General features: G+C 35.1%; 3 protein-coding genes across 3 annotated transcripts in view; 2 read left to right on the top strand and 1 right to left on the bottom strand.

Moving 5' to 3' along the window:
* LOC134854527 (uncharacterized) lies at nt 1–7,591 on the top strand. Its single transcript, XM_063870825.1, has 7 exons — nt 1–107; nt 3,518–3,802; nt 4,774–5,126; nt 5,366–5,436; nt 5,728–5,990; nt 6,703–6,770; nt 7,176–7,591. The coding sequence occupies exons 1-7, from the start codon at nt 4–6 to the stop codon at nt 7,403–7,405; spliced, it is 1,374 nt and encodes a 457-aa protein (XP_063726895.1). The 5' UTR covers nt 1–3; the 3' UTR covers nt 7,406–7,591.
* LOC134853964 (AH receptor-interacting protein-like) overlaps nt 1–14,654 on the bottom strand; it is a 567,995-nt gene that overhangs the window by 154,019 nt on the left and 399,322 nt on the right. The gene's annotated exons all lie outside the window — the stretch shown is intronic.
* LOC134853965 (probable caffeoyl-CoA O-methyltransferase 2) overlaps nt 1–14,654 on the top strand; it is a 166,687-nt gene that overhangs the window by 61,304 nt on the left and 90,729 nt on the right. The gene's annotated exons all lie outside the window — the stretch shown is intronic.

Raw genomic sequence — 14,654 nt, 5'->3', positions numbered from 1 at the left:
GAAATGTGGGAAAGGGTGGACAGGGAGTATGTGAGACCGTGTCTGCAGAGTGAGCCGGAGGGGGTGGACGATCGACTCATGAGTCTCTACTCGGACATCATGATCAAGTGAGCATCATTGTATAACAACACAACCCCAACCGGATCTACTTAACAATCTCAATCGCCCCCTTCCCCCTTTTGTATTTACTAAAGAATCTCCACCCCTGCGAATAAAAACAGTAAATTCGCACTAGAGCTTTGTATGTAAATTCGAACTTTGCTGCATTCTGATTGGTCGAAAATCCGCTGTAAGTATTCTACTTAACAATCCCCCCTTTCTTGAAGGTTGGGGGGGGGGGGATTGTTAAGTAGATTCCATCAACCAATCTGTATAGACTGATGACTAAACTAGTCAAGCAGCGGTATAGATTTCTGATTGATAGTAGGTTTTTTTCAGACTTTCTTTTATCGAAATAGATTATCTATGCAGATAGATCTCTGGCACTACGACTTGGTTTGCATCTGAAAACAAATTAATCGGGCTGGGAATTTGTCAGCAATATTAATAAATAAATTTGCGAACACAAATACAATATTAACAAGAATAGCCGGTTACTGTGCAAGTACAACAGAATGTTCCGAACAGTCTCAAAAATACAATAAATTTTTTTTTTACAAATTGGTGTCGTTTTTTTTGCATGTTGTGATAAAAAAGCTGAATAATAAAAAATTTAGGCTTGTTTGAGAGTCATAGTAAAATAGGTCAATTGGAAAACGACGAGAAAAACGAAAAAATTTTTTTTATAAATTTCGAATTTCTTTCAATTTTCTTTGCAAATTTTTTTTTAGAATTTTTAAGTTTTAGATTCCCAAAATTGCTCTAAAAAACACCAGAAACTACTTTTACTTGATTAAAAATATGTTTCCACGGCTGAAATTAAGCTTAATTGAGTTGTTGTAAGCATAGACGGTCAGTCACCTTATTAGCTCGAAGTTAGGCAAAAATCACAAATTTTTAATGTCGTCCGAATCCCGACTAAAAGGGCTTTAATATGATATATTACTCAAGCCAGTCCAATCATTTTTTTGTCTACGTGATTTTGCATGAAAAAAAACTAAAACACACCCAAATACAAAGTTCCTCCCCATTTTCAATGGTCGGAACAAAAACTTTTAATGCACTAAGTCTATTACTAAACGATTTGATTACTAAAAGAGTGCAGCCAATAACTGTGAAAAAAATCTTCGCACCTCTCCCACCGACCCAGAGTGACGGCAGTTACAATTTTGAATTCTACGCAGAGGCGAAGTGGAGCTTCGCACAACTTGCGATACCACACAAACAAAAGCCATTAAGTCGAAAAACAATTTCAACATTTCAAAAATTTCAAAATCACAAAGTTTTCAGAAATTTGTCTGGAACGATGTCCAATTCAAAAACACAATAACTGGCGTTTATTAAGTATTCAGACACAACAATTGATTAGCAAGTAAGCCGGCAAAAGTTAGTAAGACTCCCGTTGAGCAACATTGTTTTCAATTGACAAACTTTTGAAAGTTCCGAAAATCTCAAGTTTTACGCCCCTTCCCCTCTGAAACGACACAGAAGCGTACAAATCTACTTTCCCTTTGAAGCAACACTTGAATAGTTCACTTACTCAACAAAACATTAGCAAAAAAAATTAAGGCGAAAAAGCGTAACAGTAACAAATCAAAACTCTTTCAGTTACAAGAAAAATCACTTACAGCACAGCAAAAAACCATATCAAGGCAACTAAACCGACCAAACAATATCAGACACACAACAATTTGACAATCTATTAAAAGAAAATTTTTTCCTTTTGAAAAAAAAGTTCTGGCCTGGTTCGAACACAGGACCTTTACCACGTAGTAATTTTCTCAAAAACTATGTGTGCCTGAAAAGCTACAAAAAGTTCAATTTTGATGTAAGCAAAGCTATCATATGTTTGTCTGTTAATATTTTGTAAAAAAGAAAACCCCGTGATGCGGCAAATAAGCCGACAGAACATAATCAGACTAACGATAGTCCAAATTGTTATTGAAATGGAATTTTTTGTCTTCGGAAACTTAAGAAGAAACTTCTTAAAAGAACTGTCAGCAGTAACAGCAGACCAGCAGAACTTAAATTTGCACGTGTGCACGTGAATGAAGTCTAGTGATTTTAGTGATTTTGTTAAACAATTTGTTGACTCGAAAAAAGTCTATGTTCCAGTTAGCTAACGGTTGCTTCAATTTGATTGGCTAGAATTAGCTAATCAATTTTCTTCACCATTTCAAAGTGTCTTGTTTACAATGTCTTGTTTACAATAAATAAGCCGAATTGGCCAAAAATCTTAACTATTTTGAAAATTAATCAAGTTTGATAAAATAACCTGCCGATTTCACCCAGACCAGAAAAAACATAGAAAATAGCCATAAAGAAAAAATACCCAAAATTCGACCTTGCTCGAAATCGGCTAAAAATTAAAACGAACGCATTTACATTAACAACACAAATCAGTGCGATCAGTGTTTTGCTCTATGAATTTATGCATTGAATACTACGAAGTTGCAAAATTTGGAAATAGAGCGGAGTAAGTAAAAAACCAACAATTTGATTGTTTTGGGCAGGGGCGGATTTAGAGGGGTGGCCCCTCAGGGATTCGACCTCCTCACCAACCAAAGGGTCCCTTTGGATTATTTCATGACATCATTTTTAGACCAACCAACCCTAAATTTTTTTAAAAGCACTTTCGTCGCTAATACTTAATAATTTTGAGGGGGAGGGGGATATAATAATTTTCCAAAAAGTGCCTGAAAACGCTATTTGTGGCCTATTTTTCAAAGTTTTGACTACGGCGCAGAAATGTTGGCAAAAACAGGGTCTTTTTAGTGCTTTAGGAGAGCTCGTAAAATCATTTTGGTCGACCTAAAAAAGAGGTCGACCAAATTTCCCACATTTTTTGAAAATCCGCCCCCCTCGAGAAAATCCTAGATCCGCACCAGAGTTAATATCAGGGGCGGATCTAGGATTTTTTCGAGGGGGGGGCGGATTTTCGAAAATTTTGTCGACTTTTTTTTTTTTAGGTCGACCAAATTAATTTTCCGAGCTCTCCCAAAGCACTAAAAAGACCTTTTTTTGGCAGAATTTTTTGCGCCGCAGGCAAAATTTTTGAAAAACAGGCCAAAACAGGCAAAACTTTGATCAAAAAATCGCGTTTTTTCGGCGCGCGCTCCTCACTCAAAATTAGTATATATTGGCGCCAAAGGCGCCTTTAGAAAAATTTTAGGGTCGGTCGGCCAAAAATTTGTTTCTTAAAAAGTACCAAAGGGGACCATTTGGGTCGGCAGGGGGTCGAATCCCTGAGGGCCCCCCCCCCCCCCCCCCCCAAATCCGCCCCTGGTTAATATTAACTTAAGTTGACAGCCTCCACAAATCCCCCCACCCTCCCTTTATCTTCTGATTCGCTCAACAGAGGTGTCTGTTTATCCTGGACCCTTTGCAGTTCTAAGGTTGACTTTTGGTTGTTTTCCAGGGAACACCGCGCTCACATCCAGGCATGTCGTCGCAAACGACTCTCCTCAACTTTGGCATCTCGGCGGAACAACTCGGCTCTGGACTTCGGAGAAGCGGCAGGACCGAAGTCGGATTTCTATTCGGACGAGGCAAAAATACCACGACAGTCTGAGATTCGAATTGTTAATCTCAAGGCCGAAAAGGAAGATAATGCGCAGGAATGTTTGCAGCATCAGGCTGTGGTCAGATTCCAATTAGACGAAGAGAAAAATGCCGAACCAGGAGGATCCGTTTCCTCCCAAAGGTTTGAAGTTAATGTTTTCGAAATGAGTTTTGAGCTGCATATGGAGCTATAAAGCGAAATTTCGAACAAAAAAATTAACCAAAATAAGCCAGGGTCTGGAAAAAAGGCGTTTAAGCCGTGCTGGATCCGTACCATTTTTGTTCGATGTTTTTTATTACAAAATGGGGGGGGGGGGCAATAGGACATTACAATCAATATTGTCTTCAAACAAATTGAAATCCATAATTTATCTTCCTTTTCAATTTGGATAACATTGAAGAATAGTTAGAAAATATAACATTCAGGATACAACAGAAAATATCCAGTATTTGATTATAGGCCAAACATCTGTCGGCTAATTGAAATTTTAATTCAAATGCTATGCTAATGCAAAGCTGAACGCATAATGCTGAACGCATAATGGTTCATGTTGTATCGTTGGTATATTAAATCCACTGCGTATATAATGCATTCATTTCACATAGTGAGATCAGCTAAACAGTTAAGCAATATTCTTTTAAATACCGGTAGTTTTCCTTAGAAAGGCGAACTCAAAGTGATAATTCAGTGCTAATATAATTGATTTTTGACAATCTGGTAATGAAGTTTCGTCGTTCAAATTGCTAGATCTTAGAAACACGAAATCTTGACCAAGATACTAAGCACACCCTAATCCATAGTTCCTTCCATTAATTTTTTATGGAAACTTTTGATTAGATTTGACACTTTTTCGTCGGGTCTTTAGTTAACTAGAAATGGTAATCTGAAAACTGTAGTTAAGAGTCAATACCGTAATTGGGTGCAATAAGAATTTGGAGTCGGACGCTTTAGAAAAGGGCGTCCAAATTAATAGATGCTGGGACTACTGGTTGAGCAAGCGAAAGTATCTCCCCCACCATTGAGCACTCGAGGATTCATACCATTCAGTGAATCATTACCCACAGAGTGTTGAACGAAGAAACAATTCTATAATAAAAACGAACTTTGATTAGAAATGACTCGAGTCAACTTTCCATTCCCGTCGGCACACAAGAAATGGACGTCGACATTGCAGGAAACAAAAATACCCCATCATCGGAAAGAGATCCCCAACCTCAAATGACCCCTTCAGTCGTGACTCCGCCCAACAACAGCCGCGACTTCGGTCCCTCGCCCAGCAACCCCTCCCCGTATAATCTGTCGTCTTCTCAATCGTCGGCCTGCTCGCCCGCCGACTCAATCACTTCGGCCTATGAGCTGGTTGCGATGGTTACCCGATTGAAGAACATGCGTCGGAAGGCTTCGAATGGATCAAACACGAACTCATTGGCGTCCAGAAAATCGAATAACGATTCAAGTCCGAGTCGTGAGTGGAAAATATACCCCAATTTTGCATCGTTATTAAAACAATAAATTAGGTTTGCCGTTGTTTTTATCACGTTTTTTTGTCGTACCTTCGACAAAATTTATTGTCAATCAAAAATTGGAATAACTATTTTGCAAAATTACAGGCGACAATGGCAGAAAAAGCATCAGCAATGTTTAATTTAAAATAAATCAAAGAAGTAATTAAGTATTTTCTGTTATTGTTTTGTTTATTTTCAGACGCAATGAAAGAAGGCACTGAAGGCGTTGCCGAAGTCGCAGAGATGCTCCGAGTTGAAAAAAATAATCACGTTAGAATGCACATGATTATTAAACCCCGACTGTAAAATATGACCCTTCGAAATATGTTGAGTTTTTTTCATGTTTTATCGGCTGAAATTCAAAAATTTTTTTTGAATTGAACTTTTAAATGAAAAACCAGAAATAAATGATTTTTGATGCATGATTTTAAAGCAATATTCTTAATGAAAATCTAAAACTGATTCTTATCAAACTGGGTGTGAGCATTATGATTCAATTGTCAAAGCACAAAAAAACCTGATTCGGGCCGTATAAAAGAACAAATAGCCGAGTTTTTTTAGTCTCGGCGCCAGATTCAACTGCTCCGCGGGATGACAATAAGGGGCGACAACTCAGACGACGAAGATGATCAGTTGAATGATCTAGTAGCCGAGGTCTACTTGAGACGAAGAAGGGCTGACTCTGTTTACAACTGGAGAAAGCAGAGACCACAGTCGGCTAAGAATGCATCGCGCACAAAATCACGACAGTCCACGACTGACGAAAAGGATTGCTCGGTTGAAGGTTATGGCGACACGCCTGAGATAATGACTAAACAAAACAGGTTGGTCGATAACGAAAGAAAATTGGGCGGATTAAGGGCATGGGGGGATGGGGGCGGACGCCGCTCCTTAGGGATTGGACCCCCTGCCGACCCAAAGGGTCAGCCCTTTCTACTAACAACGCCGAAACAACGCGATTTTTTGGTCAAAAATGTCCAAAAATTTCCTAAAAACGCCTTTTTTGGCTTCTTTCAAAATTTTGCCTGCGGCGCAGAACATTTGGCCAAAACAGGGTCTTTTTACTGCTTAGGAGAGCTCGGAAAAATCAATTCGGTCGACCCTAAAATAAAAAAATGTTCTACAAATTCGTTCCTGAAGAGAAAAGTACAGTTTTATCGCAACGAACTTATGTGTAAATGGATCTAGAACTAGGAGTCTTGTCTGAAAATATGAAACAAATATGTGATGTAAGGAAAAAGCATATCCCCCTCGTTACACAACTGCCTTTATTATTTCAACTAATTGCTGGAAGGTTACATAATTATTTGCTTCAACGAGGCTATTTGGTCATTTTAACCTTTAATTCAGATTAAAATTATATTTCTTAATAGTTGATGTTGACTTGAGTTGGTGGAAAACAAAAAAAAACTAAATTTGAAATTTTAAAGGTGTATGATCAATTTTTTGAACAAAAATTATCCGAGACAAGGTACAAGCAGTCGGAACAATCAGCTCTTTGTCCTGATAAGAACAGTCTTTTCTTTCTTATTCCAGAAGTATGAGCGATGCGCGCAATACTGAAGCGAACAAACCCACGCTCACAAGATGCAGCGCAATGTCGGGTAACAAATTTTGCATTAGTTTTTTGCTCAAGTTGCTTAAATTTGCTTAAAATTGAGCTAAACATCAAGTTCAAATCATCAGGGCTCTTTGCATAGTTTAACAACTCTTATGTCTGTTCTAGCCTTCGTTCAATTTTGGAAAATTAATTGAACGAAGACTAAAACAGACATAAGAACTGTTAAACTCTGCAAAGAGACCTGATGATTTGAACCTGATATGGTTAACTCATAGTTTTTCAAACTCATTTCTGGATCTGTTTTATAGACTTTGATCTATTGACGCAAACAAAAACGACTCCTAAAACAGTCCAGCTGTTTTTAAATCTCGAGCGCTCCAAAAGAACCGTAGTTTATGTTGAATAATTATTTTAGTTTCAAGAGAAAGTTCAGTTTTTCACCATTTAGATCTACACGGCGCAATTCCGATGAAAAGGTTTCGTGCTAAGCTGAATTGCGATGATGAAACAACGCCGCCTCCGAGTAAAAATGGAAGAGCAAAACAAACTAGATTCAAAACACCCGACAACAAGAGTCAGAGTTTCGAGCTGCGCTCAATTTCTGCTCCAGAAAATGAAAAAACTAGAAAAACACCGGAAATGGTTGTAATTGAAACTCTCCCAGAAGAACAGAACTGAAAGCTGCTTCGATGAATTTATACAACGGCAATAAGCTTGAAAGAGGGGGTATTTATTGGATTAAAAAATTTAAGGTGCTCTTTTTGGATAAAACAAATTGCTCGGAATTGAGCTGTGCCTTGTCTGTTCCTTAAATTCGCTTGGTTCATTTGTTAATTGTTTTTATTCTGATGGGATTTCAGAAAAGAATGCTCCAAATTTCAAATTTTACTATCATTAAAAATTAATACATTTCAAAAATTTTTCCTTAAAAATCTCCCTAATTTGGCAAAAATAAAAAAACAAAAAATTCAAAAGGAAACAATTGCTGTGGAAGAAGCACAGAATATTAGCACTTTTGAAAACTCGAAAACAACAATTGTAAAGACCAAAATCATCTTTTCAATTCAAGTTTTGATCAAATTTTGTGCTGTTTTCTTGATTTGCGGGAAAGACTGAAATAAAGCTCCAAATAGGCATAAAAGAAAGTCTAGACAGAGAAAAAATCAGCAAAACAGATCTGGAAAAAATATTTACCACGCGCTAAGTGAAAATCTAACTGAAAAACAGTAATACGAACTACATTTTCTGTAACAAAATACCCTTGTTTTTTTGATAAAAAATCCTGGCTGAAAGATTTGAAGCCGTAAAATTTTTTGACAAATATAAGCCATTCTTGGCATCAGTTCTTCCCGACATTGTGCAGTGGCTAAAATAAAAAAAAATCAAAAAAAATTTTGCGCTATTTTTGAGCCACTTGAAGTTTAAGCATGCCAAAATATTTTTGCAAGACAAAAAAATCGGCTACAAGCCTCTCTCTATTTGAAAAGAGTTGGGATTTTGAGGAGTGCAATTGAAAAAAAGCGTTTATGAAAACTTACTAATTGTTTTGACCATTGGAAATGGGAGAGGAAAAATTTGTGTTTTGGGTGTGTTGTTGGATGAACAAAATGAAGACTCTGGTATAGGTGATGCTTACTGTTTCTATTGTTCAAGAAAAAAAAAGAAAAAAGCAACAAAATTTAATCACGTTTAATTTGTTTTCTTTTTCGCAGTTTGATTTTTGATTCCTTTTCAAGTTGAATTCAGTTCCTTTGTCAAAGCGAAGTTAAAATCCACTATTGAACAGAAAAAATTGAAGTTCACAAAAAAATTAATCGACTTCTTGTTTCAAAAGTCGTGCTTTTTTTCAGATATTCCCTCGGAATAAATAAAATACCTATTGATCCAGTTATCTGAAATTGGGTAAATTTTATCAATATAATTCAATCATAAACTGTTCTTGAAATGTCAGAAACTTAAAATTTAATTTTGATTTTCGAAATGTGAAATCAGTCAACATTTTATTTCTGTTTCTTTCTGTTCATTGACGCTTTTCCAATGGTTTGTTGGCTATGTTTTTGTTTTCCACGAAAAATCGGGTACCACAAATAATCTTTGGAATGTGTTGAGTGATATATAATAATAAAGTCTTTCCAGTCGTAATTCGAACGACATTTTAAAAAATTGTCCCGGTGTGGAGAAACTCTGGTTTGAAACTTTTGATATTTATTTTCATTTCGAGAAAATGACGCAATGAAGTAACAGTCGTTTTTTGAAGTTTTGTCTTTAAAGAAAAAAAACCATGGTTCTGCTTTAAAGAAAAGTAATTTTAGAAGCTAGATGTAGCGGTTCCTCAGCGGTAAAACTAAATCAAAAGTACTTAATTTTTTTGTTTCCCTTTTTGCCCATTTTTTTCATTTTTGAAGAAAAATGCTGTCGGTTAAGCCTAATCTACTACCTTTTTACGCGTTTCCTCACACCACGCACAAATAACAGTATTCTTCTAGTTTTTGTTTGCGAATCGTAATTCTGAATAGCAACAAGATATTCTTGTTTTGCATATTTTTGTCTTCAAAACTGTTTTGTCCTGATCTTTCAAAGCTGCTAAAAGTTCGTCGTTGCAGTGATAATGATCAATTCATTTTTTCTTCGTTTTGAACTAATGAATTGAAGAAATTACGGTTTCGAAGACAGGAGTAAATTATAGATTTCAAATCAGATTCTGAATGATACAATTTGTGTTTTTCAAGGCTGCTAGTGGCTCGTCATTAAAGTGATATCTTTCCAAATCGTTAATACTGTTGTTATGTAAGGAACCATATGAATAGAATTTACTGTCTAATTTTTTTCAGAGGGTTGATATAAGCTAAATGCTCATAAAATTTTAAAGTCTGTTCTGGTTAAAGACGAATTATTTCACTAATAAAACAAAAAGCTTCGGCTACTAGAAACTTCCATCTGTGCCATTGCCATAAACCAGGCTCAATTTTGAAAATGTAGCAAAAACTAACAGATACGGCGGGAAAAACAATTTTATTTCAATTTTATTTCAATGGCAATTACATTTCAATCAAAAATTAAACTCATTAAGACATTGTTTGAATTCAGCTACAAAATTAATTTCTTGATAATTTTTTATGGCAATTTTTGTGCACATCATTTTGTCTGCAAAACAATTTTTCGAAAAACTTTATTTGGCTAATTACATTTCAATCAAAAATTAAACTCATTAAGACATTGTTTGAAACCAGCTACAAAATCAATTTCTTGATAATTTTTTTGGCAATTTTTGTTCACATCATTTTGTCTGCAAAACAATTTTCGAAAAATTTTATTTGGCTATTTACATTTCAATCAAAAATTAATCTCATTAAGACATTGTTTGAAACCAGCTGCAAAATCAATTTCCTGATAATTTTTTATGGCAATTTGTGTTCACATCATTTTGTCTGCAAAACAAAAAATTTGGGGCAATTACATTTCAATCAAAAATTAAACTCATTAAGACATTGTTTGAAACCAGCTGCAAAATCAATTTCTTGATAATTTTTTATGGCAATTTGTGTTCACATCTTTTTGTCTGCAAAACAATTTTTCGAATAATTTATTTAGCTAATTTCTAAAGCCGATGATCAAAAATGCGCTAAGCACTTGAAGTCATAGTGTTTTGGCTACACATTTATCCACTAATGAAGTTTTGTATTGCAAATTTCACAAAATTAAGATTTTCAAAAAGATTTAGTTTTAGAATCAAGTTCTGCATCATAAATTTGTGTTGTCTCAAAACTGGAAAATCTGCGGCATGATGAATGTAGCTAGCTTTGAAACAATTGCAACAATTGGTGTTAATATGGCGCACAGACAATTCGGACACAGACAATTCAGCCAATTTGAAATTCAGACAATTCAAACTGAGACATTTCAGCCAGTTTTACAAAATGCTAGATAGAAAGAAAAGAAATCGGAATTGGAGCTATTTCTCGGTTTGGGGTCGTTAGTGGGCGCGCTACGCGCGTGACGCCGCTTCGCGGCGATAACTGGCTCTAAATTTCGTATAGAGTCCTACCCTCTCTTGGCAAGCTGGCAACACGTTGGAGCGACTGCGGCGGTCACTATTTTGGCTGAATTGACTGAATTTCAAATTGGCTGAATTGTCTTTGACCGAATTGTCTGGACGCGGTTAATGTAAATAATTGAGCAAGAAATTGAGCAAATAGCACAGAAGGTTCCTGTTAATGTTGCGAAAAACAATCAAAATAGGTGGTAATTTTTCCAGAATGGCGACTGATGTCTAACAAGGAATTGTTTTTCTTATAGCTAAAATCTAAATAAAATATGAACCTCTGATAAATGTGAATCTCTGAATCACTCTATATAATCAATCGTAGTTTTTGCCAATAATTCAGTCTTACAGTCATATAGATCCAAAAAAACGGAGCTTCATTTAAAACATATTTTGTAGTTTTATTATAACCTAATAGTCCATCAATTTTTCCTAATAGAATCCACAATAAAGTTACTACAAGCGTTTTATTTTTTTTTTCGTGGTATCTGATTTAGTGAAACTCTTTTTTGTGTCCTGAACCTTTTTCGTTTTCCTTTTCCGAAAGAAGCGGAACAACAAAAAAGACGCAGATGCGAAGCTCGAACCGCACCATTTGCAATGCAGAAAGCCGAGACGGAAAAAATGATATACCATCCAAAACAGCACTCAAAATTTTCATACGCTTCTCTCGTTTCAAACTCATTAAAGGAATACTGATTGCGGAACTTAAATGCAGCTTCAAATTGGCATTATTGAAAAACTTACTGAGAAATTATTATGAAAAATTGATTTTTTTAGTCGAGTTTTATTTACAGTTTTGAGACATAATGAGAAATAGGACGGCAGCTTACTAGAAGTTATTGAATCAAGAATTATTGAGTCAAAATTTTAACAACACTTAATAGAAAAAGATTTTAAGCCACAAAACAATTGAATATAAAACAGAATCGATTTTTTTGTTGTTGAAAAAGGAACGGAAAAATTCTTTTTTTTCAGAAGTAGTACTTGGTTGCAACACCTTTGCTTATCGCAAGGGTAGCTAATGACGGAAACCGAAAAAATCCAACATAAAAATTGGAATTGGAAATGGACAGGAAGCGAAAAAAATAAAGCTTAAAATTGAAATCCATAGAAACTGAAAAAATTCCATGATAAACAAAAAATTTAAGATAAACGGAAACTGTGCAGGTAGCACAGAATTTCTCGACCATGGTTTTAAATTGAATACAAAAAAAATATTTTCAAATTAAAGTCGTTTTTCTTCTGCGTCGTGTGGTTAAAAGATCTGAACGAAAAATTTAATCTTAGGCATATACGACAGTCATAGTAGAACAGGTCAATTGGAAATCAGTGTTTTTCAGAAAATTACCATAAAAACAAAAAAAACGGAAAAAGTTATTAATTTAAATTTTTTTTTGTACTTTATTTTTTGAAATTTTGAGGCTTCGATTCCCAAAACGACGCTAACAAACTCCAATAAATAAATTTACTGGAAAATAACCAAACTTTCACGGTTTAAATTAAGCATAAGTACGCTTTTGTAAGCTTGCACGCTCACACTATTAGCTCGAAATTAGACCTAAATCTGAACCCATTTTTCTCGACAAGTAGAATTTTTTTTTAAGGCCGTTCGAATCACGACTAAAAGGGTTTCAGTATGATATATCACTGAACCCATTCTGATGATAATTTGTCGCTCTTGATTTTGCGTCGAAAACATGCAGAGAAAAAACCTCACCCATATATAAGTTCTTCCCAATTTTTCAATGGTCGGCGCAAAATTATAATTGTTCTCATCTCAAAAAATTTTCATCTCGAAATTTGTTTTATAATTAACCCAACTAACGAAATTTGGCTCAATCTGTAATTTACTCACTCGGCTGGTGAGTTCTGAAAGAAAGTTTAGCTCAATGAGTAATTTACTCACTCGGCTCTTTCACGCCATTTATATTCAGTTTTGGAACAGCGTATTTTGCTTTTCTTTCAGCAAATGAATGTGAACACAGAGGCTAAGCTATTTACACTACAATACAAGAAAAGCGTCAGGTCGAAAAAATATAATAATGGTTGAAAAAACTTGCTCGCTCTATTAAAATGAACAAAGCTAGTTTTGAAAAAAACCACGCCAAGACAAGGAAAAGTGACATGACAACTGTCAGTAAATCTAAAAAATACCTGAGCATACAACCTTTTTGCTGACTTAAAAAATGGTTGAAAAACTTAGAAGGACCTCCTCCTCATTGAAACTCATATACAAAAACGTTATTCGGTCATCAAACGCTGCAATATGCGTCCAATACCCCAATAAAATAGAAGGCGAGAGATTTTGAGCCAATAAACAAATCCAGAAGGAACAAAAAAATTAAGAAATTGAGTTGGTATGAATACATCGAAGATAAACATCAAATTTAGAATAGGTCGGATAGTTAAAACGCTAATACTCTCAAAATGGGCTGTATTTTCAAGTTGTTGTAATATTTCTAGAAAGCTGACCAGAGATGAGTCCTTTGAACAGATTTTTTATGCATAAAAAGTCTCGTATCAGGTTGCAATACATTTTATATCGGAAGTGAATTCAAACTTGATGAAAAAATTTAATGTCAAACTGCAAAAAGTCAAATTAATGAGTGAGGAGTATATCTTTATCCCAACTTTTAGGATTTTGAACAAAAAAAAAAGTCCACTAGATATAAGTGTCTTCACTTTGCTTATTGTCACTTAATTTCGTTCATTATTAAGAAAAAACCTGATGAACTAAGTTATTGGTGATACATTTTCTTCACAGAGGCGCAGCGGAGCTTTGCCCCCACTTGTAATAGAACACAAGCATAATAAGGCACGCAGGCTAGCTGACAGTATAAACGACGATTGCGAAAGTCTAAATGTTTGTTTTGACTTCGACAAAGGTTACCATCATTTTCATACTTTGCCTCGATTTGTATATGTAAATTATCGAGGAAAACAATCGAATTCAGACAATTGCTAATGTTGAGTTTCCATAGAAACAAAACTATTGTTTTCTAATTTAAGCCGGTACACGCCAATTGGCCACCACAACACTTGTTGTCATATAATATTTTCAAGCTATCAGAATTTTTGATACTCAAAACTTATTGCCCTCCAAACACACGAATAGGGTATTTTATTAGCCGACGAACGACGCAATGAATACTTCAAGATTTTTGTTGTCATAAAATACTTCAAGCTATCAAATATTTTGATAATCAAAATTTTATGCTCTCCAAACTAAAGAATAGGGAGCTTTTTGCCGCCGAACGACGCAATGAGTCGAGTAAGCTGATAAAAAACGAATCCAAAATTTTTAGAAAAAAAAAAGAAAACTTAACAAGACAAATCGGAAATGCTTAACATAGAGGCGAAGCTGCGCTTTGCAAACACTAGCGAGAACACGACAAAAAGGAGCTCTAGAGTTCTAAAAAAAGCTTTAAAAAGTAAAGATAAGACTCGAATTAGTAAAATTTCGGCACCGTCTGTGACTCGAACTTACTGCGACTTGGAAATTATGAGTCTCACACAATAACCACTCAGCCACGGACGCTTAGTCCATCCCAAACAATAACCACAAATGAAGCGAGAAGATGCTATGAAACTTCCAATTCTACAGATCGTGATTATAACAGAAAGGCACACATTTAAACAATTTTGATGAAATTTAATGTTCATTTGCGAGTTAATTTATAAAAAAAAAAGGTTCGTATTAAAACTCTAGCTGCTTATAAACGTAACTAACAACCACTAAAACACACTTTTAATAGTTACTGAATATTTTAAATGCAGAAATGTGCAAATTATGTCGCTTGATGACAAAATCCCAGAGTTGGCAATGATTCATTTGATTTTGCTTAACAAAATGTTAAAATGAAACAATCTGTTTCGATTTGA

This window comes from Symsagittifera roscoffensis, chromosome 9 (assembly GCF_963678635.1).
Source record: "Symsagittifera roscoffensis chromosome 9, txSymRosc1.1, whole genome shotgun sequence".
In the NCBI taxonomy this organism is placed as follows: domain Eukaryota; kingdom Metazoa; phylum Xenacoelomorpha; order Acoela; family Convolutidae; genus Symsagittifera; species Symsagittifera roscoffensis.
The sequence above is the reverse complement of the archived record's forward strand: the minus strand, read 5'-3'. Positions and strand labels throughout refer to the sequence as shown.